Here is a 26,763-nt window from a genome sequence, read left to right on the forward strand (position 1 = left end):
GAAAGAGCACATAGAGTTCCATTTAGACCCCCCCCCTCAGGGAAGCCCTCCAAGAGTCTTGTTATTAAAATTCTTAAATTATAAGGATAAGGTGACCCTTCTCCGAAGGGCCAGGGAGAGAGGGAACCTATCCTTTGAGGGAGCTAGGATACCAATGTACCCCGACTTTTCCCCCGATTTGCAGGGGCGTAGGGCAGAATTCCTAGGAATCAAGCGTAGTCTCCAATTGTTTGACATTACATATGCTCTCCTTTACCCCGCTAGGCTCCGGGTGAATGCACTCGGAAGAAGTCAGATTTTTGAGTCCCCAGAGAGGGCGCGAGCATGGTTAGAGGAAAAAAGAGATCAGTTGTCACTGAAGTAAATGGGGGTTGAATTAGAGAAGATTTATATAGATGGGGAATGAATGAAAATAAAATTGATATATTTTGTATAAAGTGTGGGGGGGAGATCCACATGGTTGGTAAATAAGGAATGAGTTTGTATTTGGGTGAAGAGAGGGAGGGATGGGCGGAGGGTGGGGGGAGTGTGGGTGTGGGAGTGGGGGGAATAAGTTTTGTAAGGGTGGAGGAGTATGAGACGGTCATTAAAAAAGCTTTCAAGGGGGACCTAGAATGGTGTGGGGGGGGGGTTTGGAGGTGGGGGGGGGCGGGTAAAGGTTATAGAAGTAAGAAGACACAGAAAAGGATATGGTTGAATCACAGGATCGTAAGGAGACATTTTTGCACATTAAAGAGTATATTCCTTTACCGGGTAACACATGGCGCACAAGTAAATCACAAAAATAGTTATAATAATTACACTAGTAGTGTGAAATATGAGTAAAATCCAAGGGTTTGAAGTTATTAAAGTAAAATATTTGGGTGAAGGGGAGAAACCCCTTATATTAAATAGAGAAAAGCACTTTAGTAGTTCAGAAACACGAAGGGAAATGGCACTCTTTAATCAAAGGAGGGGGTTGTTTGTTTTTTTGTTTTTTTTCCCCCTTCTCATAGAGTTTGCTGACCATAAACAATAATCCATGGTTCTGAACATTGGGTCGTGGAATGTCCGAGGGTTGGGTTTCCCGGTCAAAAGAGCAGTAGTATTTGATGTTCTAGATACATTTAAAGTTGGAATTGCCTGTCTGCAAGAGACACACCTAACAAAAGACACTAAAATTAATATGAGGAATAGAAGATATCAACACCAGTTTCACTCCATGTATACCTCCTATTCAAGGGGAGTGTCGATTTTAATTGGCAGCGGGGTAGCGTTCTCTTGCAAACAGTGCAAAGTAGATGAAGAAGGGCGGTATGTGTATTTACACTGTATAATAGAGAACCTGGAATTAATACCGACTAATATATACATCCCCCCTCCTTTTAAACTGGATGTTATGTACAGCCTTCTGAGATTTATAATAGACAAGCCTGAGTTACCAGTTATAGTAGTTGGGGATTTCAATGTAGTTTTTGACAAGAAAGCAGATAGGCTCCCTCCAGGGAAACAAAGTCAAGGAAAACAGGAAACCCAGATGAGACAATTTCTCCAAGAAGCAGGGCTGTCTGACATATGGAGAGCACGGAACCCGGGGGCTTCACAGTTTTCATGCTATTCGAGTTCCTGTGCTACATTATCGAGGATAGATCTTGTACTAGGTAATGGGCTAGCATCACAAGTAATAAATAATGTAGTCTATCAACCTAGAGGAGTATCGAACCATTCCTTACTTACGATCTCGGTAAAGCCGGGATATAAGAAAATATGTAGAATGTGGAAGATGAACCCAGCCTGGCTGGAAGTAATAGAGGGTCAGAAAGTGGTAGTGGCTGAGTTGAAGGAATTTATAAAATTTAATGCAGATACCACATCGAAGGGGGTGATGTGGGACGCACTGAAGGCATACTTGAGGGGTTCACTCATACAGAAAGTCTCAAAAATTAAAAAAACATCACGGGATTGGGAAGATCGGTTTAGGATGGAGCTAGTTAAGGCAGAAAAGGAGTATACGAAAGAACCTTCCCCTGAAAAACAGAGAGTGTGGGAGAATAAACAACAAAGGTATAAAGATATAATAATTAGGAAGGTAGAAAATAAAAGGTTGTTCCAGAAACAAATTATGTACGGGGAAGGGGAAAAAGTAGGGAAAATACTGGCTCACATTGTTAAGACCAGCTCCCCCCCATCCATGGTCCCAGCTATCAGGACTTCGAGAGGTGAGATTTCATCTCAGATAGAGGTAATTACTGAGACGTTTAAAGAATATTATAAGGGATTATATAAATCCCGTGGGATCATGGGAGGGGAGGAAATGGATAACTTCTTTAATAATATCGACATCCTGGTATTAGCGAGGACAGATAAAGAGGAGTTGGAGAGACCGATTACAATTGAGGAAATCAAAATGGCGGTAACAGAAATGGCCAATCATAAATCCCCCGGCCCCGACGGTCTTCCAGTCGAGATCTATAAACAGTATGGGGAAGTATTACTCCAGGAACTTCTTAAGGTACTTAACTGGGCGAAAGAAAAAGGGAGATTACTTACATCAATGACCGAAGCCACAATTATTGTGTTACACAAAGGGGAAGGACCCCCTGGAACCTGGGTCCTACAAGCCCATATCGTTACTCTGTTCAGATGTAAAGATCTTAGCAAAAGTCTTAGCTGCCAGAATAAAGAAAGTAATCCACAAAGTGGTTCACCCGGACCAGACGGGATTCATACCTCATAGAACAACTAGTATGAATATTAGGAGAGTCCTTCTGAACTTACAGATTCCCACAGAGAATATGGGCTCCAGGGCAGTTATGCTATTAGATGTGGTTAAAGCATTTGACAGCATAGAATGGGAATACATCTGGCGGGTATTAAAGGAGTTTGGTTTCGGCCCTTCTTTCATTAATTAAAGTATTATATAATGAACCAAATGCAAAAGTAAGAATTAATAATGACTTCTCGACTGGGTTTAAGCTGGAAAGAGGCTCCAGGCAGGGATGCCCTTTGTCTCCCATGATTTTTGCCTTAGCTATGGAGCCACTAGCTACAACAGTAAGGCAAAATAGAATAATGGAAGGGTTCCGGAGAAAGGATGGAGAGGAGTGGATCGCATTATATGCGGACGACGTCCTCATATTTTTGGGTGATACAGAGGGATCCCTGAGACAAGTGATGGATATCTTCTCGAGGTTTGGAAAAATCTCGGGGTTGTCCATAAATTGGGAAAAATCAGTATTACTACCATTGGATCCTGTTAGAGAGGGTGCCCTTTTAAATAACATCCAGATGGAAATAGCAGAGACAACTAAATATTTGGGTATTAAAATAACGAAGGAGCCAGAGAACTATTTAAATAATAACTTAGTCCCCCTGTTGATGAAATTTAAAAGTAAGACTGAAATATGGAAGGGCCTGCCATTATCAACAGCGAGGAGGTGTAATCTGATTAAAATGCTGTGGCTCCCCCAACTACTGTATGTGATGCAGAACTCGCCAATATGGATAAGTAGGAAATGGTTTAATAAAATAGACATAATATTAAGAGACCTCATATGGAAAGGGGGGTCCTCTAGGATAAGTTTACAAACCCTACAACTCCCCTCGCGAGAAGGGGGCTTAGCAGTACCTCACTCGCGAAGTTATTTTTTAGCAGCCCAACTACAGCACTTGGGGAGAAGCTCGGTCCTTAAGGGATCTAATAGTGAAGGATTGATGATCATGGGAGCCCCCCATAGGACTGTGATAGAGGTACTGGAGGCGAACTCTTTTGTACATAGAACACCCACGGTTAAATTAATAATAAAAGTCTGGATCTCTATTAAAGCCATGAAGGGAATGGGTGGTTTGACTAAGTGCGCCCCCCTGTGGGATAATAAGAATTTACAAGAACTACAAGCAATTGAGAAAATAAAAGTGTGGGAAAGAAAAGGAATAAACAAACTAGCCCACTTATATAGTCAAAATTCCTTAAAATCATTCCTGTCACTGAAGGAGGAATTTGATATACCGGATTGGTCTGTATATAAATATATACAGATCAAACATGCCCTAAATACACAGTTTGGGGGTCAGGGACCATCATGGAATAGCTCCCCCATACTTCAAAAACTGGGTGACCAGGGAGGCCATAGTGGGTCTATAGCTGAAATCTACCCACATATATGTAAAAGTAGTATAGAGACCCTGGAAAAACTTAAAAGTAGAAGTAAATGGGAAAGGGACTTGGGTTTATTTTCAGATGGACAGTGGAGGGAGATACTGGTGGGAGGACACCAGGTGTCGGTCTCACCTGCCCAGAAAATCTCACATCTGATGTTACTCCACAGGACATATTATACCCCTAAAAGGTTATTTGAATTTGGACGGAGGATAGATGCTAAATGCCCCAGATGCCAGGACAGGGGAGACCTGATGCATATGATATGGAAGTGTCCTAAACTGTTCCGGTATTGGTCTGAGATATTAGAGACTCTAAATAAGATCTTTTCCTTAGAACTTAAAACGGACCCGAAACTATGTATTCTGGGAGTAGGAGAGAGTACAGGTAAAGGAAATTCTAAAATTAAAATAGTTCAGAGATGTCTCTGCCAAGCTAGTAAGTTAATTGCACAGAGATGGCAGGCAAGAACCCCCCCCCCCAAAGGATGAGTGGATTAAAACTGTAACTGAAACAATGTGGAAGGAAAAGGTAGTATACACAAAGAGAGGGAACCTGAAGGAATTTAAAAAACTTTGGAGACCTTGGTTGGAAGAAATGGGATACCCATACTTACGATCACAGATGTTAATATAGGGTAAGATAGGTGGGATGAAGAAGGGGTGGGGGTGGGAGGGGAGGAGGGGGGGTAAGAGAAAAGAGAGGAAGATAGATATTAGAGAGGGGTGGTATATATGGTACTTCTTTTTTATATTTGCATTTGTTCTCTGTTTTAAACTCCTCCCTTTATTTCATACTTCTATTATGTATGCTTCTTATAAATGTGGTACTTCTCTTTTTAAAAGATTTGATATTTGACAAAGTTGTATACTATGATGAATCAAATAAAGACGATTGAATTAAAAAAAAAAAAAAAAAAAAAAGAGTCCACAGAGTTCCCCCTTATATCAGAGTCTACAGACTTCCTCTTTACATTAGAGTCCCCCTCTTAAATCAGGGTTTGCAGAGCCCCCTTTACATCAGAGTTACATCAGAGGCCACAGAGTTCTCCCTTAAATTAGAATCTTCCCAGAATTCCCTCCTTACATTAGAGTCACCAGCCTTTCCCCTTACACCAGAGTCCACACGTTTCCCTTTTAAATCAGAGTCCACAGAGTTCCCCCTTATATTAGAGTCCACAGAATTCCTCTTTACATTAGAGTCCCCCTCTTAAATCAGGGTTTGCAGAGCCCCCTTTACATCAGAGTTACATCAGAGGCCACAGAGTTCTCCCTTAAATTAGAATCTTCCCAGAATTCCCTCCTTACATTAGAGTCACCAGCCTTTCCCCTTACACCAGAGTCCACACATTTCCCTTTTAAATCAGAGTCCACAGAGTTCCCCCTTACTGTATATTAGAGTCCACAGAATTCCTCTTTACATTAGAGTCCCCCCCCCCCCCTTAAATCGGGTTTTGCAGAGTCCCCTTTCCATTAGCGTTACATTACACAGAGTTCATTAGAGTTCATTAGCGTTACATCCACAGAGTTCCCTTTTACATCAGAGTCTGCAAAGTTCCCTTTTGTAGTAGATGAATAGCTCAGCAATGCCATGCAATTCCAAGCTTCTGCAAGCAAAGCCTGTAGAATATTAGCATGCATTAAAAAGGGGATCTACTCCAGAGGTAAAACTATAATTCTGCCACTCTACAAGACTCTGGTCCAGCCGCATCTTGTATCCATGTTGATGGGGCCTCATCCCCACATCCCTGGTTTGATGGATGTGGGGGTCTGTGGGGGGATGAACAGAATCTGGAAGAGAAGGAGGCTCTGATATATCCAGCCTTCACCCGCTACGTGAATGAGTAAGGGGTACTACCCCTTGTTATTCATTACGAAAAGAATGAAATAGTAAATAAACACATACTTTAGAAAAAAACCTTGATTAAAGTGGGGTTCCCATTTAAAAAAAAAAAAAATTAAAAGTCAGCAGCTACAAATACTGCAGCTGCTGACTTTTAATTGGACACTTACCTGTCCCAGGGTCCAGCGATGCGGGGGATTGAAGCCCTGCTCATCTCCCCCTCCGTTCAGCGGCGCTGATATTGCAACTGTGGGTGTCGGGCTGTGCCGGGCTGCGAGCGGCGCAGCGCGCCGTGATTGGCCGCTCAGTCATCTGGGACCTGTAATGAGTCCCAGATGATTGACAAGAGGGAGGGAGCAGAGCTGAGCCCTTCCTGCGCCGAGGGGAAGTGATGTCACCAGCCCAGGCACTGAAAGAGGCAGACTACGAGGGACCCCCTAGCAACAGGCATTTAGAGGTAAGTTAAAAAAAAAAAATCCAAATGTTTTTTTTTATTTTTTTTTAGGCAAATTCATGCATTTTTTTTAGGGTGGAACACCACTTTAACCACTTGACCTCTGGAAGGTTTTTCCCCCTTCATGACCAGGGCATTTTTTTGCTATTCAGCACTGTGCTGCTTTAACTGGCAAATGTTCGGTCATGCAACCCTGTGCCTAAATTAAATTTATATTATTTTTTTTCACACAAATAGAGCTTTCTTTTGGTGGTATTTGATCACCTCTGTGTTTTTTATTCTATAAACAAAAAAGACCAGAGATTTTGAAAAATACACTTCTACTTTCTGTTATAAAACATATTCAATAAAAAAAATCGAATTTCTTCATAAACTTAGCAAGCGGTTAAATAGTAAATAAAAAAATAAATGTTGCCCCTGATGTCAATCAAACCTCAATAATTTCAACCAGATTTGTAGATCCATCACCAGTCCCTGAATGTCATCACGACAATCCTCTCCCACTGAACTCCTGTTGCAAATGACAGCTCCCCCACTAAATCTGGCCTTTTAGTTCACCATTTTGATGAACTGCCAACAGCCGGAGTTTGAGTCAAAATCATAGTCGGCCAAAACCTAATGCTAATCTCCACTTTGTGCTCCATTGTGGAGATTTTTCACAACTTCCTATCCTTTATGATAGGTGTCAGGCAGAACAGGAAGTGAAGGGAAATCTCGCCAATGGGGACACAGAATGCAACATTTTTTTTTTTAATAGAGTGGATTAGATATTGATAATTTAAGCAAACCATTTTTTTTTTTAAGCTGGTAAACGACCTAAAAGAATGAAGAGCAAGGTCCTAGAGCCTCGCCTAACTATTAAAAAGGATAACTAGAGCCTTCACCTCCCTGTTGGTTGAACGCTAAAATGGTAAGTCTCACGACAAACAGTGAGGTCCAGCAGGTAGATGAGAGGGCCCAAGTGTGACTTTAGTAGCTAAAGTCCCCATGGGAAAAGTGAGGGGTCCTAATGACATTCTACAAGCTTTTTTTAATGAGATTTCTAGTTTGTGATTTTTTTTTTTTTTTTTCTTCCATTTCAAATATGTTATTGAGAATAATATAATAAAATGAATCATACAATGAGTTTGTAGTTAAACAAGATGTACAAATATGTGAAATTAGGCTTCTCAATATCTTCGTGATTTTGAATTTAAATAAAGAGATCCATTATGTATTTTGTCATCCTACAGATACTAAACAAAGGTAGAATAATGAGAACTGGAAGACTAGAGAGATTACAAGGCCAATCTCTTGTGACTTTGCCGCTACAAATAACACCAGAATTCATTCCATCCTTCCGCATATTGGCCTATTATGTGGTCACAACTGGAGCAGGCCGTGAGATCGTGGCTGACTCTCTCTGGATAGATGTGGCAGATACCTGCATGGGAACGGTAAGAATGTCTCAGGAATCAATTTAGAGATCATAATGGTTTGACCCAATATTAGCAGGTCATCAAATCACTCCGGCAAATTGAAAATCATTAAAAAATGATTCTTTTTTTTAAAAAAGAAAATTATTTTTTAGCCTCACAATTACAACACTTTAGCGGATGGACAATAGTAGCGGACTCTGACCCTATACAGAGTCTGCTGCTATCAGTTTATGAAGTATATCCATTGGTTTCTTTTTTAGAGTCGAGAAATCAACTGCGTGATCTCTTACGGGTAAATTGTTTGACAAGGTATGGCAGGAAATGAGGAAAATTACTGAGATAAATGGATATACGTCATATACTCCAATCTGGAATAATAGCAGCTATGAGGAATTGATGAAACTGGAAGGGTTTGAGACTTGGAGGCAGAAGGGACTAAGGTACATAGCACAGCTATTTCAGGATGATGTGTTGAAAACCTTTAGTGAAATAGGTAAAGAATATAACATTCCAAATCAAAAAAATACAGGGTAGATCACATGAACTGAAGTTTAATAAGTCAGGGGTAATAGCCTTATTGGATAAGATGGGGAAAAAAAGGGATTGATATAACAATTATATGATATATTGTTTGATAAATTTAAATGAACTGTGGATATACCAGCTAGATTAGCCTGGACGGGCGATATAGGGCCAATTTGAGATGAACAGTGGGCACGGGCACTATTGGCAATACCTTAGGCCTCTTTATCTCCAACACAAAATTTAACACAATTATTCATCTTACACAGGGCACATTACACAACACAGAAATTATTAAAATGGAAACGCAGAGATACAGACCAATGTCCTAGATGTAAAGGGAGAGCAGCCAATCTAATACACTTGCTATAGAGATGCCCTAAACTCTATCGCTATTGGTCGGGGGTGGTATCTATGATCAATAAGGTATTTGAGAGTGGGATGCCTTTGGAGCTGGGGGATGCCTTCTAGGTATACTTGATGAATCAAGAATTCCAGAGGAATATATTGTTTCAATAACTAGAAGTCTATTCCAGGCTCGTAAACTCATAGCACTAAAATGGTTATCATCATATCCACCTACTGTAGCAGAATGGAAAATACAAGTAAGGGAAACTTTAATTAAGGAAAAATATATTTTCCTACATAGAAGCAGGGTAGAAAAATTCGAAAAAATATGGAAAAGGTGGTTTGATACCTTGGAGGTATAAAGAGAGAGGAGAGGATCAATGTATGAGTAATGGGGGGAGGGGGAGTGGGAGCATGGGTGCCAAGGGTGCTTTTTTTTTTTTTTCCCCTTTTCCCTCTTAATACGGACTGGGGTTGTAGGTTTGTCCCTTTTTTTTTTTGCTGTGTGTTTTGTTTTGTTTTTTCCTTCCTTTTGTGTGTGGGTGTGTATATAAAATGAATAAAAAGATGATTTGATTAAAAAAAAAAAATGATTCTTCTGCTTTGAAAAAATAGTGTGGTGTTTTTCATGAGGGATCATCAATACAAATGTTTTCAGCATTAAAAATTGTACATGTTTTGTTGCCAACGTATATGTGCCAATCTAAACCCCAGTTTAGCCCTTAGCCAAACCCTAGCACCAAGGTCCAAGGTCACCCCAACAATTAAAAGAGAAGTATGTTTTTTTTTTTTTTTAGAATCATACTTAGTTTGGTGGATGCAGCATAGGTCCCCTGACACCTCTAACACTGAGAACCGAGCGACTGAACACCTCCGATCGCTCAGGTCTGACAGCTCCCCGAGCAGAGAGCTGCTGACTGTCAGTCACAGCTCTCTGCTCTGGATCCATAACAAGTACAAGCCGGCAACTCAGCAACTTCTCCATAAAAAACTTTATTATAGCATTATAGCAGTAACATCATCCAAAATGACATTAAAAAAGAGGTATATATAAGGGAACAACCCTCCTAAAATTAGAGGGGCAGTATTAGCTTAATTAAAAAATAATCTTATTGATTGGTTACAAATGGAGATGATCAAAACCTGGGTCAGGTGATCACATGTGACAAGGGTTTTAAACAGGAAACACAAGATGTCAACCATTAAAGTCCCACTGGTGCAACAGTGGAAAAAATTACAATACAAAATAAATAATATATTTTAAAGACTTATTTCAAAAACTAACATCCATCCTGTTATTCATACCCAACGGCATCCTGGTATTCAACGTGTGTATCCACCACACCTCTCCTTGGAGCAGGGTGCAATGGGTGTCCCCTCTCGTAGATTGATTGATTTGTTCTAGACCGAAGAAAGAAAAGGTGTCAAGGTTACCTCCATGCACTGTCTTGAAATGTTTCAATACATTCAAAATGTTTTTAGCATTTGGATTGGCAGTGTCATTGTAATGTTCTGAAACCCTGATTCGTAAATGACGAATGGTACACCCCACATACTGTATCTGACAGGCATTACATTTAACTACAAAGATCACTGATTTGGAACTGCAGTTAATAAAATGTTTGCGAGTGTGTGTTTTGCCTGTAGAAAAAGAGGTGAGAGTTTTAGTCTTTCTGTGCCTTCTGCATACAGAGAATGAACAGCTATCTGTCATCTCCGCTACACAGTCCCCTCCCCCCTTCAGTTAGAACACACAATAGGGAACACAATTAACCCCTTGATTGCCCCCTAGTGTTAAGCCCTTCCCTACCAGTGACATATTTACAGTAATCAATGCATTTTTATAGCAGTGATCGCTGTATAAATACCAATGGTCCCAAAAATATGTCAAAATTGTCCGCCATGTCCGCCATAATGTCGCAGTCCCGATAAAAATTGCAGATCGCCGCCATTACTAGTAAAAAAAAAAAAAATTATAATAAAAAATGCCATAAAACTATCCCCTATTTTGTAGACGCTATAACTTTTGCGCAAACCAATCAATATATGCTTATTGCAATTTTTTTTAACCAAAAATATGTAGAAGAATACATATCGGCCTAAAATGAGGAAAAAAATATTTTTTTTATATATTTTTGGGGGGTATTTATTATAGCAAAAAGTAAAAAATATTGCGTTTTCTTTCGAAATTGTCGCTCTTTTTTTGTATATAGCGTAAAAAATAAAAACCGCAGAGGTGATCAAATACCATCAAAAGAACGCTCTATTTGTGGGAAAAAAAGGACGTCAATTTTGTTTGGGTGCAACGTCGCACGACCGCGCAATTGTCAGTTAAAGCGACGCAGTGCCGAATCGCAAAAAGTGCTCTGGTCAAGAAGGGGGTAAAATCTTCCGGGGCTGAAACGGTTAATCTTTCTGAAATCACACTGCATTCTTTCACAACGTCTTCATGATCAGAGCAATTCCTTTTAGCTCGCACAAAATTCCCCCACTGGTAATGCATGTACAGTATGAGAAGGGTCACTCGGTGAATTGCCCCAGTGCATTGTTTTCTAAAAGTTTTAGTAGTCACCACTATCAATGTGTCCTGTTAATGTTATTTCCAAATAATCAATACTTTCAGAGTGAAAATTATGACTGAATTCTAAGTTTAAATGGTTGTTATTTAGATACTGAATTAAAGAATCTACCATAGAGACCGGACCATTCCACACCAGAACCAAGTCATCTATGTAGCGACAGTACTAGTCAATATGCACTCTGAAAGGATTATTATGTGTGAAAAGAAAGACCTTCTCCCACCAACCCATGTACAAATTTGCCAATGAGGGAGAAAATGTAACCCCCATCGAGGCACCTTGGCATTGTATATAAAAAGATGAATTAAACATGAAGTAGTTATGTTTCAATAGAAACCCAATAGCCAAAAGTAAAAATTTGCACAAATCTTGACTGTAACAACTGTATGATGTAAGGTGATATTTGATAGCCTCCAAGGCTAAACAATGTGGTATGCAAGAATATAACGCCTTAACATCAACAGTGATCCAAATGTTGGTTGCTGACCATTTAATTTTGTGTGTGGGCAAGAAGGTGACCAGTGTCCCTAAGGCATCCTAGTAAGCGGGTGACAAGGGGTTGAAGATGTTCATCTACCCATTCACCGAGTCTCTCCAGTAGAAACCCTATGCCTGCAACAATAGGACAGCCCTGAACAGGAGTAAGATGTTTGTGGACTTTTGGAAGATTATGGAATACTGGAATAATCGGTTTCTCTACCATTAAGTAATCTGTCATTTTTTGTTCCAGTATTCCTGCAATCTTTCCTTCATCCAAAAGGTTTCTCATTTTACATATGTGCGATTGTCTGATTGTGAGGTGTGGCACTGGGCTTCTGAGGTTGAGGCCCCTTCATCCTTGATAAACACTTGAGAAAGTGATCTCTGCTCTGTCCCCTCCTCGTTCACTGGAGCGCTGGGCTGTGGCGGCCGACTCAGGCTCTCAGCGGCCCGCTGAGAGCCTAAACCGGGTGCTGGTCCAGGGATCTGATGGATCCTGACTCCATTGTTGTGATGACGTGGTGCCTAGACCGGCTTCTGTGATGTCAGCAGAAAGCTCTCTGCTAAAAATGGATCACAAGAGTGCAAAACGAACTGCACTTCTGTGATTCAAAGAAGTACAGCCAAGCGAGCTTTGGCTGTACTTCTCTTTTACTCCTATACTATATGGCCAAAATATGAGGACACCCCTTCAAATTATTGAATTTAGTGTAAATTCTACAGCTTACAAAGCTATTTTGGATAGCTTTGCCTTTTGGGAACAGATTGGGGGAAGGCCATTTATTTTACAAAGCCAGCTTCATTAAGATGTTTGATCAGTTTAATGTGGAGGACCTCAAGTAGCCTGCACAGATCCCTAACTTCAACCCTACTGAACACTTTTAGGATGAACTGGAACGCTGGTTGTGAGGCAGGTCTTCTTGTCTTACACTACTACTTGACCTCACAAATGCTTTTTTAACTAAATAGGCACAAATCCCTACACGTTCCAAAAACCTGTGGAAAGGCTCTTGATATTAAAGTGGAGGTCCACCCTGAAAAAAAAATGCACCAAAAAATACCTAAAAAAATGAAGGAAAAGAAAAAAAAATGTTTTTACTTACGTGAAATGTCTGTTGCTAGGCAGTCTTCCTAATCTGCCTCTTCCTACACCGCGGTGATCTTCAGTCTTCTGCTCCCCGTGTTGTCTTGAGGGGAATGGGGCGCGGTGTGTTATGGGAACTGTGTGTGTCCCACAACACATCGCGTCCCATTCACAAAGTGCCGCGCCGCTCGCGCATGAGCAGTAGGAAACTGACAGTGAAGCCGCAAGGCTCCACTGCCTGTTTCCCTTACCTAGGATGGCGGTGCCGGGACCCGAGAGCCGAGGGACGGGTCGGCCTCGGGCGGCCGACATCACGGGCACCCAGGACAGGTAAGTACTTATTTAAAGTCAGAAGCTACAGTGTTTGTAGCTGCTGACTTTTCATTTTTTTTTTTTAAGGCGGAATCCCGCTTTAACCACTTCAGCCCCGGAAGGATTTACTCCCTTCCTGACCAGAGCACTTTTTGCGATTCGGCACTGTGTCGCTTTAACTGACAATTGCGCAGTCATGCGACGTGGCTTCCAATCAAAATTGGCGTCCTTTTTTTCCCACAAATAGAGCTTTCTTTTGGTGGTATTTGATCACCCCTGCGGTTTTTATTTTTTGCGCTATAAACAAAAAAAGAGCGACAATTTTGAAAAAAACGCATTATTTTTTGCTTTTTGCTATAATAAATATCCCCCAAAAATATATAAAAAAACATTTTTTTTCCTCAGTTTAGACCAATACATATTCTTCTATATATTTTTGGTAAAAAAATCGCAATAAGCGTTTATTGATTGGTTTGCGCAAAAGTTATAGCGTTTACAAAATAGGGATAGTTTTATGGCATTTTTATTTATTTATTTATTTTTACTAGTAGTGGCGGCGATCAGCGATTTTTCTCTTGACTGCGACATTATGGCGGACACGTCGGACAATTTTGGTGTGATTTTGGGACCATTCACATTTATACAGCGATCAGTGCGATTAAAATCGCATTGATTACTGTGTAAATGTGACTGACAGTGAAGGGGTTAACACTAGGTGGCGCTGTAGGGGTTAAATGTATCCTAGGGATGTGTTCTAACTGTAGGGGGGATGGGCTAGCAGTGTCACTACACTGATCACTGCTCCCGATGACAGGGAGCAGAAATCAGTGACACTGTCACTAGGCAGAACGGGGAGATGCTTGTTTTCCTTAGCAACTCCCTGTTCTTCCTCTACGTGAGGTGATCGCGGGTATCCCCGCGGCGATCGAGTCCGTGGGGCCTCGCCACCCGACTCACGGAGCTCCCGTGCTCCCGGCACGCAATGGCACGGTGGCAATTTCAAAAGGACTTACAGGTACGTCCTTTTGCCTAGCCGTGCCATTGTGCCGACGTACATCGGCGTGCGCTGGTCGGGAAGCGGTTAAGGAGGCTGTTATAGCTGCAAGGGGGGGAGGTTTATAAGATAATTCCTTATTTCATTAAAATAGATCTAAACTCAGAAAATAAAATCTCATTAACTTAAAGTGGTTCTTAAGGCAGAAGGTTTTACCTTAATGCATTCTCTGTTTCACCAAATCTCGATCCAGCAACGTGCACTAGAACAGCGTCTCTCCCTCTCTCCTCATTGGATAGAGAGGCAGCAGCATAGGCTCCTGCTGCTGTCAATCACAGCCAGTAAGGAGGGAGTGGGGTTGAGTCACTCTGTGTGTCAAAAGAGCGACCATGCACGTGTGTCCCCACAGCAAGCAGCTTGCAATGGGAGCACTCAGCATGGGGGAGGGGCCAGAAGTGCCAGCGGGGGACCCCAGAAGAGGAGGATCGGGGCGTCTCTGTAATTATAACATGTTTGTTATTTAAAAAAAAAAATATTGCCTTTAGAATCACTTTAAGGCCTCATGCACACAGGGAGTTGTAAGTGGCATGGGCATTTTCAAGCTGTAAAGAAAACCCAGGGACAGCGCGTTCTGAGGACTGGCGTTAGAGCTGTAAAAACGTCTGACGCTGCTAAACGCAGCCTTTTGCTGGTTACAGCAGTGTTAAACCTCGTCAAGAGTTTTTTTTGACATGTCAAAATCAATGGTTCTGTATGAGAGCTCATTGATTTGAATAGAAGTCGCACCACAAGTCGGATCATGATGATCCGACTTGCGGTATGGCTTGTGTGCTGGGGATCTTGAAAGGGAACCCTCGCCAAAATGAAAAAAAAAAAAACTGGCGTGGGGTCCCCCCCAAGAGCATACCAGACCCTTTAATCTGGTATAGATTTTAAGGGGAACCCCCTTGCGAAAAAAATTGGCATGGAGCCCACCCTGAAATCCATACCAGACCCTTCCCTTATCTGAGCACGCAGCCTGGCACGTCAGGAAAGAGGGGGGGGGGGGATGAGCGAGTGCCCCCCCTCCTGGACCATATCAGGCACATGCCCTCAACATGGGAGGGTGGGTGCTTTGGGGCAGGGGGTCCATGCATGCACACACACAGGCTTTTACTGTAAGTGACATAGGCATTTTCAAGCTGTAAAAAACCCCAGGGCCTCCGTGTTCTGAGGACCGGCGTTAGAGCTGTAAAAACGTCTGACGCTGGTAAAAGCTGCTAAACGCGGCCTAATGCTGGATACAGCAGCGTTAACCCTCATCAAGCTTTTTTTTTTTTTTTTTGACATGTCAAAATCAATGGTTTTATATTAGAGCCCATTGATTTGAATAGAAGTCGCACCACAAGTCGGATTATGATGATTCGACTTGCAGTGTGGCTTGTGCGCTGAGGATCTTGAAGAGGAACCCTCGCCAAAATGAAAAAAATAACTGGCATGGGGTTCCCCCCCCTAAGAGCATACCAGACCCTTCAGTCTGGATTTTAAGGGCAACCCGCACGCCAAGAAAAATTGATCGAAGCCTGTGGGCAGGGAGCTTATCAGAATCTGGAAGCTCCCTTTAACAAGAAGGCCCCCAGATCCCGGCCCCCCACCCTATGTGAATTAGTATGGGGTACATTGTACTCATCCCCATTCACCCAAAAAAAGTGTAAAAAATAAAAACAGTACACAGGTTTTTGACAAAGTAATTTATTAAAGCAGCTCCGGCATCTCTTCTCCTTCCGATTTCTTCTCCATCCGGGGAGGTCTTCATCTTTCTGTTCTTCTCCCTCCGCTGATGTCTTCTTTTGATGCCGGTTCTCCTCTCTCCGCTGCCTTCTTCCTCTGTTCTTCCTCCTATGTTCTTTCAATGCTCTCTCCTGCTGTAATGCTTGGGGCAGCCAATGACGATGATGGCACACATACCCCGAGTGGTGACGTAACAAAGGGTGAGGCCTCTGGATGATGTCACCGGGTGGCCCCGCCCCATGGCTTTATAAGTAATGGCAGACTCAGCATTAATGCGGGAGAAAGCATCGGGAGAACATCAGAGGAAGAACAGTGGGTGAAGACAGTGGGTGAAGACAGTGGGTGAAGACAGAGGGTGAAGACAGAGGGTGAAGACAGAGGGTGAAGACAGAGGGAGAAGACAGAGGGAGAAGACAGCGGAGAGAGGAGAACCGGCAGAGGGAGAAGACAGCAGAGAGAGGAGAACCGGTATCCTGTCGAGAAATGTCCACCATCGGATAGTGTCCGCCCTATACTGCGCAGGTGCAGCGCTTGCACAGTACGGAGGACAAAGGAGACGCCGAAAGTCTCTAAACATGAACAGCTGTTCATGAGCTCTACGCGGCACCTGCGCAATTAATAGTACATTCTGTCACACACTCCCACATGCTCCCGATGCTCGTACAACTCTGCAAGGTGCGGTGTGCCTACAGAATGGGCAGAGCTGATTACACAACTGAAGGAGTTTTACAATGATGCCCAGAGCTGATAAGGGTGGGTAGTTCAATGTTACATACATAACACAAGCAATTTCAATACTTTACTGATTTAATTTTTATTATGCTTATATCTTAACCCCTTAAACACGCCCCCCAAAGATCCGCCCATTTGAGAAATCCACCCCCACGAGCATCGGGAGCATGTTACAGAGGGAGTGTGTTACCGAATGTACTATTAATTGCACAGGCGCTGTGTAGAGCTCATGAACAGCTGTCCATGTTCGGACACTTTCGGCGTCTCCTTTGTCCTCTGTACTGCGCAAGCGCTGCGCTTGCGCAGTACAGGGCGGACACTATACGATGGGGGGACCTTTCTCGTCAAAACATCGGCAGCAGAAGAAGACATCAGTAGAAGGAGAAGAACCCGAGGATGAAGACATCGCCGGAGGGAGAAGAGACACCGGAGCAATTACTTTGTCAAAAACCTGTTTACTGTTTTTTATTTTTGACACTTTTTTGGGTCAATGGTTAGGGTTACAATGTACCCCATGCTCATTCACATAGGGTGGGGGGCCGGGATCTGGGGGCCCCCTTGTTAAAGGCGGCTTCCAGATTTTGATAAGCCCCCTGCCCGCAGACCCTGACAACCACCGGCCAGGGTTGTCGGGAAGAGGCCCTTGTCCTCATTAACATGCTTTGGGGCAGGTCCCCCCTTGCCCCAAAGCATACACACCACCCATGTTAAAGGCATGTGGCCTGGTATGGTCCAGGAGGGAGGGGGGGGGGTGTGCTCGCTCCTCCCCCCTTTCCTGACCTGCTGGGCTGCCTGCCCGGATAAGGGTCTGTTATGGATTTTGGGGGGTTACCCTTAAAATCCATACCAGACCAAAGGGTATGATATGCTCTTGGGAGGAACCCCATGCCAGTTTTATTTTCATTTGGGCGAGGGTTTCCCTTCAAGATCCTCAGCGCACAAACCGCACCGCAAGTTGGTTTATCATGATCCGACTTGTGGTGCGACTTCTATTCAAATCAATGGGCTCTCATAAGAAACCATTGATTTAAATAGAGGTAGAGAAACGGTGCTAAAAGCTAGCGTGGCTAAACGTGCATTAATGCCACGTTTTTACAGCCACTTTTTCCTGGCGTTGGTAGTGGCTTTGCAGCTCGTTTTTTCTAATGCCCGTGTACATGTAGCCTAAAAGAGATGCTTGTTTGGCTGTACTTCTCCTGTGGATTACAGGAGTGCAGTTCATTTTGCACTCTTGTGAGCTGTTTTCAGCTGACAGCAAGCTGTTGGCTGACGTCACAGAGCTGATCCGGGCTTAGGAAAAATTGCGACCATATTGTCTTGATCCGCCCACATGCCTGGACCAGCACCCAGCTCAGTTTCTCAGTGAGCAGCTGAGTGCCTGACCCGGCTGCTCCCGCCCCTCCACAGCCCAGCACATCAGTGAGTGCGGGGGTGCAGAACATAGAGCCGGTGACTGAGCTCTGAGAACCGAGTGATTGGTGGTGTGATCTTTTGCTTTTGTTCAAATGCCCTATACGGATGTGGCATGTGAGTGAAGCGGGTCCTGAGACCCGTTACCCAATTCGCCGAAAGGAGAAGCGATTCTGTTGGCCTGGAGGAGGAAGGAGGAGATGCACGGCTGCCATAATGCAGAGGAGGAGACGCAGGGGAAGCCGCCGCCCATCACCCGGAGGGAAGCGCTGCCCACGCCATAGACAGGGTAAGTGCAGGGCCGGTAACCGACCGACTGGGGGGGGAGGGGGTGCGGGTGCATAGTTTGCTGCCCCCCCCCAAGTATATACCACCAGCCGCCACTGATTGTCACCCTGTCACAATCCTCCTTGAGTCGTGCTTGCACACATTATATAGGTGGTTTACCTTTGTCACTATCAGTCCAGCGTGAGCGCATGTAGACCAAAATTGTCTGAAAGAGGCTTGAGGAGATTAACAGTACTAAAAAATAAGCACTAGCAAAAAGGTGCAAACAGTATTTCATTTTCAAAGACATGAACATTTTTTATGACACACGCAATACTTTAGCAAACTCAAATTCATACCAGTTAGGGGTTAGATTGACTTTAACAAATTTTTGATTCTATGATAACAGGATACATTTGATAAATGTATTAATATATTGATAAAATGTGTTTTGTGTCTCTCAGCTGAAGATATCAGGTGAAAGGGATCGGGACAATGCAGATCAATTTCCTGGAAGTTCTATGAGGCTTAGACTGGAAGCTGACCACAAGGCCAGCGTGGGCTTAGTAGTCGTAGATAAAGGAGCTTACATAATGAATGGGAAGTATAGGATGTCCCAGACCAAGGTAAGCTGTTTAATGTGTAATTGGTGTAAGTGGGACAGGCTCAACTAGTATTTTCAGCAGTAAACCATACACAAGAGAGCAGGGGACAAGGGGGGGCAGAAGGAACGGGTGCCCCTGGTGCTGGTAATGGGGGGGCACCAAGAAGAGAGTTTCTACCACTACAAGCTGACAGGAGTAGTGACAGCAGCATCACTACTCCTGTCAGCTTAGCACTAGATGAGAGAAGCCAAATCAGGAGAGGTACGCTGTGCTCTCTCCCCTCTCCAGCTTCACACTCCTATCCTTGCAGCAGTGACATCCCTCCCACCAGCTGCCTGTAGGGCAGGAAAAGGGTAGCCTGTAAAGGTTAGAAATCTGCTTCCTCTAGGCTTCTCCTCAGCTCTGCATGTCAAAATGAGGAAGAGCCTAGGAAGAAGGAATGCACACAACCCTGTGCTGTGCTGTATCTGAGGACTGTGTGTTTCAAGGAGGGAAGCACCGAGGACACACTGGGGGGGGGGGGGGGGGGGCTAGAGTAATAAATATTTGTGGTGGCGATGGATGAAAGTATTTGTGTTAGAAGGGGAGGGGGAGGATGATTATTTCTAGGAAATTTGTGCTATTATGCTAGACGGGGTGATTTGGGGGTGTTAGGGGTATTGGGGGGAGGATGTGTGCTAGTATGGATGATGGGGGTTATTTATGCTAGGAAGTAAGGATGGGCTCAGTCGTGTTCGCAGCTCCACGTGCCCGTGTCCCCCAGGAAGCTTACACTACACAGCACTAATCACAGGCAGTGAGACATTTCCCAAATGTCTCACTGCCTGTGATTAGCGTGGCGCAGTGTAAGCTTCCTGGTGGGCATGGGCATGTGGAGCTACTAACACGACTGTGCCCATCCTTATTAAGGAGCTAAATTTGAGGTGACAGGGGTAAGATATATTCTAGGAGGGGAATTTTGGTAGAGAATTGTGCTTGGAGGGGAAATTGGGGGGGGGGGGGGGGGTTGTGCTAGAAGGAGTGATTTGGGAGGGGGGGGATTTGTGCTCAAAGAGGGATTTTTTTTTTTTTTTGGGGAGGGATGGAATTTGTGTTAGGAAGGGAAATGTGCTAGTAGGGATGATTGGGGCATTTGTGCTAGGAAGGGACATTTTGGGGGGGGGGGGAGGATTTATGTTGGGAGATGGGATTTGAAGAGGGGAAGGATTTGTGCTTGGAGGGGGAATTGTGTGTGTGTGTCTGTGGGGGGGGGGGGGGACAGCAGGGGAGGTAGAGAGGACTTGAACTGAAAGGGGAGATGGTTGGGAAAGATTTGTGCTGGGAGGGGGATTTCAGCAGAGGGGCATTTGTACTGGAAGGTCTGTGGTTATTTAGGCTACTTTCACACTGAGGCGCTTTACAGGCACTACAGCGCTAAAAATAGTACCTGTATGGTGCCTATAAGGCTTTAACACTGGAGCGGTGCACTTGCAGGACAGTCAAAAAAGTCCTGCAAGCCGCATCTTTGCAGAGCTATAGGAGCAGTGTATTCACCACTCCTAAAGCGCCCCTTCCCATTGAAAACAATAGGGCAGGGCCGCAAACCCATCCGAGGGCTTTCACACTGGAGCGGTGTGCTTGCAGGACAGTCAAAAAAGTCCTGCAAGCCGCTTTGCGGGCAGTTTTAACCCTTTTTCGTCCGCTATTGGGGGTTAAAACCGCCCCGCTAGAGGCCGAAAAGTGCCGCTAAAACAACGGTGAGGCTGGGTTCACACATGTGCAGTGCGAATTCCAGCTCCGTTTTCTCTGTGAAGAGAAAAAACAGCTGTTCAGCGGTTCCTCTCCGTTGTAGCTGCGGATCAGTGAGCAGGGAGAGGGGGGAGAGGGGGGAGGTGTAGTGAGGAGAAGGAGAGAATTCGTGTTCAGAACGGAATGCATCTGTGAATCAGATGTGTTCCCATAGAAGATAATGTGCTTGTAATTCACACACATTTTTTGGGCAATGTGCAGTGCGAATGCAACGCACATATGTGAACCAGATGCATTCAAATGAATACATTTTAAAATGTCCTGCGAATTGGATGCAGTGTAAGCTGTATCTAATTCGCATAGGTGTGAACGGGGCCTAAAGCGGCACTAAATATAGGGCCACTTTACCGCCGACGCCTGCCCGCCCCAGTCTGAAAGTAGCCTTTGTAAAGACTTTGATCCTTTTAAGGTATAGGCAGCACCTTGGCCTTTCGCCAATCTAGTGGTACTGAACCAGTCATTAAAGTCTCTAAAAATTTGAAAGAATACAGAAAAAAATGTAGAAAAAACAAAGCTCAGCTCTTTGAGGACACATGGATGTAAGCAATCTGGTCCAGGTGCTTTATGTACATTTATTTTGTCTAAATGTTCCTGAACCATATACATTTTAAGTCATTGGGGTTCTCTTGGGGCTCTGTCAGTACTATCCCCATTATGGATTGGAGTGCCCCCATTTTCTTTTGTATACACAGAGCTGAAGAAGGTATTTGATAAACAAATGTCCTTTTTAGGCCTCCTGCACACAGGACATTTTCCAAACTCTCCTAGAAGCCTTTCCTTCTGGCAGCAACGTTTTGGCAGAAAAAACACTTGGCGCATTTAGGCTCCCTAAGTGACCAGAATAATAATTTATTATGGTCACTGGAATTAATTAACACTCAAGCCCTAAACGTAACCTAACATTAAGGCGCGTTTACATGTGTTTATGTGTATTTACAGGTGTCAAGCGTTTTTTTTCTGCTGCTCCTGGGCACACTGGCCCTCTTTTTTTTTTTTGCCTCTAAACTCTCCTGCCACTAAACTTATGGACACATAAGCTAACATGCAGGAGCGGTTTAGAGGCAGGAAAAAAAAAAAAAACAGATGCCCCTAGCAGCAGCTGAAAAAGCATCCAGTGTGCATGTGTAATTATAAGGCTTGGTTCACACTGCTGCGACACTAAAAGTCATGCAACTTACAGTGTGACCTTGCATTGTGACTATATGACTACCTTGCAACTTTTGTGATTTTAACATTGCAGTCTATGGCACTCATGTCGCAACAAAGACGCAGAAAAATAGTGCAGGATCTATTTTTGTGGCAGCAACAGCACTGATTCAAATGAATGTGGTTTCATCTGTCTTGCAACTTTCTGTGTTGCAGGTCACAGCAAGTCACACCAGAAGTCACAACAGTGTGAGCCAGGGCTAAATCTACTTGTAGGCAAGGTTTGCCATGCAATATGATCCTTATTAAACTATACAAAAGAATCACATACGCTATATTGCCAAAAGTATTGGGACACCCCTCCAAATCTTTTAATTTAGGTTCCTCTTTAATCACCTCCATGGCCACAGGTGTATTAAATCAAACACCTAGGCATGCAGACTGCTTCTACAAAACATTTGTGAAAGAATGGGTCGCTCTCAGGAGCTCAGTGAATTCAAGCGTGGCACCGTGATAGGTTGCCACCTATGCAATAAGTCCATCCGTGAAATTTACTTGCTACTAAATATTCCATGGTCAACTGTTAGTGGTATTATAACAAAGTGGAAGCAACTGGGAACAACAACAACTCGGCCACGAAGTGGTAGGCCATGTAAAATGACAAAGCGGGGGCAGCGCATGCTGAAGCGCACAATGCGCAGAAGTCGCCAACTGTCTGCAGAGTCAATAGCTACAAACCTCCAAACTTGTGACCTTCAGATTAGCACAACAACAGTGCATAGAGAGCTTCACGGAATGGGTTTCTATGGCAGAGCAGCTGCATGCAAGCCTTACATTACCAAGTGCAATGCAAAGCGTCGGATGCAGTGATGTAAAGGACACCGCAACTGGACTCTAGAGCATTGGGGAAAACTAGAAATGAATGTGACCTGTCTCAACCTAGAATAACAACATCAGTATATCTCCATCCCTAAATGTTATGCGAAAACAAAAAGAAGTGGGGTTGGGACTTTACATGAGGCATGTTGATGTGTATAATAATGTATGGAGTAAACATGAGTAAATTGAATGTCACAGTCCCTTAGGGGTAATTAATAATAATAATAATAATAAGCATAATAAAAGCGATAGCGGTGAAACATTTATGGCACAGAAATGTAGTCATAAAGAATCAATGTATATAAAAATAATACTTTGGAACCATATATGCCGGGCCACTGTTCTATCCCAATCCTTAGAGCTGGCCATTATTTATGGACTGCTTTGTAAGTAATACTGAAAGTGTTCCTTCTTTTCTTTCTTTTTTTTCCCTCTCCGCCTTTTTCCCATCTATGGGGAGTAGTGGATCCCTATAGATAATTTAACAATTTATCCATTATCTTTTAGCTCATTCATGTATCCAACTCCTGACGATTGGCAACATGCCATGAAACGCGTAGCATGTTCATCTATGGGTGCCAAGTATAAGTTTGCTCTGATAACCGTATCATTTTACAACCTTTATCAATTTCACATATCATGTAATAATCATTTTATATATTTGTTTGTTTATCATTCATTTTGTCTGTCACAAATCATGCTCATCAATTGATCATTCGCTATTAAATGTATTATTTTTATATGCATTGACTCTGTATCATAAATGTTTCACCGTTATCGGTTTTATTGTGCTTATTATTATTATTATGAATTACCCCTAGGGGACTGTGACATTCAATTTACTCATGTTTACTCCATACATTATTATACACATCAACATGCCTCATGTAAAGTCCCAACCCAACTTCTTTTTGTTTTCTAGAACATTGGAGACGTGTTCTCTGGAGTGACAAATCACACTTCTCTGTCTGCAATCTGATGGAAGTGTCTGGCGGTTGCCAGGAGAACGGTACTTGCCTGCCTGCACTGTGCCAAGTGTAAAGTTTGGTGGTGTGGGGATTATGGTGTGGGGTTGTTTTTCAGGGGTTGGGCTTGGCCCCTTAGTTCCAGTGAAGGGAACTCTTAAGACGTCAGAATACCAAGACATTGTGGACAATTTCATGCTTCCAACTTTGTGGGAACAGTTTGGGGATGGCCCCTTCCTGTTCCAACATGACTGAGCATCAGAGCACAAAGCAAGGTACATAAAGACATGGATGAGCGAGTTTGGGGTGGAGGAACTTGACTGGCCTGTACAGAGTCCTGACCTCAACCTGTTAGAACACCTTCGGGATGAATTAGAGCGGAGACTGCGAGTCAGGCCTTCTCGTCTGGAAGAATGGTCAAACATTCCCATAGGGATAATAATAAACAGTGTGTGAAATCATTCACGTGAATTAATAAGTCAATTGAGGAGCGCTATCACACACATTTTATTATTATCTTTATGCACTTTATGTGGGAACATGTATAGTGATAGCAGCAGCCATTCATTATAGTTAGGATTAGGTGGAAGCACACAACACATATACTATTTTGTGTTTCAAACATTCCCATAGACACACTCCTAACCCTTGTGGACAGCCTTCCCAGAAGAGTTGAAGCTGTTATAGCTGCAAAGGGTGGGCCAACTCAATATTGAAACCTACGGACTAAGGCCTCCTACACACGATACGAAAATCGGATCGTTAGTACGGTGCTTTCGACAGCCGATTTAACTTTTACATCAGACAAAAGCTGGATGTACAGGCTATAACATTTTTGTCAGATGTGAACTCAACATCTGATTTTCAGGTGGTCAGTACAGAAATCGTCACACAAAAGTCGAAAGTACAAACACGCATGATCGGAATCAAGGAACGTCTGGGAAGAGTTCGGTCTTTGTAAACTACCGTTCGTAATCTAGAATTAACATTCGTGACGCGGCAGCTAATGAAATGTCGAAGTGCAGCGCACATTCTCATTTCGTTTTCTTTAATGAGATAATAATGAAGTTGCTTTGCTGGTGATACTGATGTAGTTATGCCAAATAAATTTTAAAAAGCAATTTGTTTTGTACGATCTGAAAATCGCGAATCAACGCTCACCAAACTTCTACTAACATGAAATTAGCAGAAGGGGCCCAAAGGGTGGCGCTTGAGAAATTAACTTCATAGTACGTCACTACGTTCGTGTTTGTCAAACGGCAATTTGCGTAAGCTAGACAAGATCCTGCACACGTACTTTTCACAAAAATCAGACGCTTGGTCGTACAACAATCAAACCGTGTACAAGGCCTTAGACCCCATACATACTATTTGATTTTCTGCAGATTTTTGTCTTCAGATTTACCAAAACTATGCAGTGCAAGGGCCTGCCTGATTGCATACAAATTGAAACACTTAAGATGTGACCTCATATTATATGGTTTTGGTAAATCTGAAGACAAAAAACTGCAGAAAATGTGTGTATGGGGCCTTAGACTGGGATACCATTAAAGTTCATGTACATATAAAGGTAGGCGTAACAACACTTTTGGCAATAAAGTGTATATCATGGATGGTTCCAGGAGTATGATGATGGAGATGAGTGTGTTAATGATATTGATGATATGGATTATAAATAGGATCCTAATGGTGATTAAAAAAATGACGAGGATGGTAAAAATGATGTCTATGAAAATGAGAAAGCTGTGGAGAATAATTATTATTATGAAAACGATAGTGATGGTATAACGATAAGAACAATAGTGAGAAACTTGTTAATTTAGATTATGATGATACACATCCTGATGTTGATAAAAATGAATTCTGTCTCTTCCCTATGAGGTATGGGACTTAGTGGAGAGATATGACACTGGCTGCACTGCGGGAGGTGGTGCTGATGCTGCAGGAGTGTTCTACGATGCTGGACTGGCTCTAGAAAACAGTTTCCATGGTTCCACCCCTCAGAGATCAGGTGAAGATGATGCATCATTTGATTATGTTCAAAAAACAAATTACACAGTATCTAAAGAGAAGTCCTGATTGTAGTAACATTGCCTTCAGCCGCCTGGCTCTGAGTATATCCCAGGGGCTTACATAGAGGGGTCACAGGGGTCGCCATAATGACCTGGCCCCATGGTCCAGGGGGCCCGTGCAGCCCCCCTGTACGCCTAGATAGGAGGGCGGGGGGGAGCGGCGGCATGTAGAGAAACTGATCTCTCTGTGTAGCCGCAGAATGCCCGCTTCTCCTCTTCTCCCTCCTACAGACATTCAGCAGTTGCAGGAAGGAAAAGGAGGGCATCGGTTCCTCCACATGCTGCTTCTGCCACCTCCCTATCACTGTCCTATTTCTCTGGGCTCCTGTGTGCTTGCTTGCCCCCCCCCCCCCCCCCCCCGCGCAGCGCTGGCGGATTTTTCCCTCCCAGCTTATGTCAGGATGTTTACCGGCCCCTTCAATGTCCTAATGACCACTGAATCTGTCCTCAGTCCCTTTCTCTGTCTCAAAGGTGAGACATCAGGGGTCTGTTTCACCAAAGCGCCCCCAATGAGGTCATAAAAAAATGTAAAAAAAATAAAATTGTAAAATAAATAAATAAAATGGTAAAAAAAAAGGAGAAATAAAACAACAAAAATAAAAATCTACTGACACCAATGGCGGAACTACCAGGGTCGCAAAGGTTGCACTTCCGACTGGGCTCTGGCGTTCCACCACGGTTGGGGGACCCCAAGATGGCAGGAAGTTGGCCCACTGCAGGACCGCAGTAAAGGGTTTCATGATGGAAGTAAAGGACCCCAGGATCAGTGGGAAGGGTCAGGGAGGCACTTCATGGTTTCTTGCATCGGGGGTAATGAAGGTTCTAGTTACGCCACTATTCTGTTCATTTAGCTCAATACAAAGCAGGTCTCTGGTCTCCAAACGGCTCCCTTTAGTTTGATGAATGCAAGATCATCCAACCCAGGGTGCTGGCACGAGGATTTCTCTGTCATTCCTTG

The 26,763-nt window shown here is 43.4% G+C and overlaps 1 protein-coding gene across 1 annotated transcript in view; it reads left to right on the forward strand.

Annotated features, from left to right (window-relative positions):
• Positions 1-26,763, forward strand: part of LOC141133428 (A.superbus venom factor 1-like) — a 250,166-nt gene that overhangs the window by 90,693 nt on the left and 132,710 nt on the right. Inside the window, exons 14-16 of the mRNA XM_073622813.1 lie at positions 7,667-7,870; positions 18,815-18,976; positions 25,615-25,744. Coding sequence (XP_073478914.1) covers positions 7,667-7,870; positions 18,815-18,976; positions 25,615-25,744 — 496 coding nt within the window. The remainder of the gene's footprint in view (positions 1-7,666; positions 7,871-18,814; positions 18,977-25,614; positions 25,745-26,763) is intronic.

The sequence above is a fragment of the Aquarana catesbeiana genome, linkage group LG03, assembly GCF_042186555.1.
Source record: "Aquarana catesbeiana isolate 2022-GZ linkage group LG03, ASM4218655v1, whole genome shotgun sequence".
Lineage (NCBI taxonomy): Eukaryota > Metazoa > Chordata > Amphibia > Anura > Ranidae > Aquarana > Aquarana catesbeiana.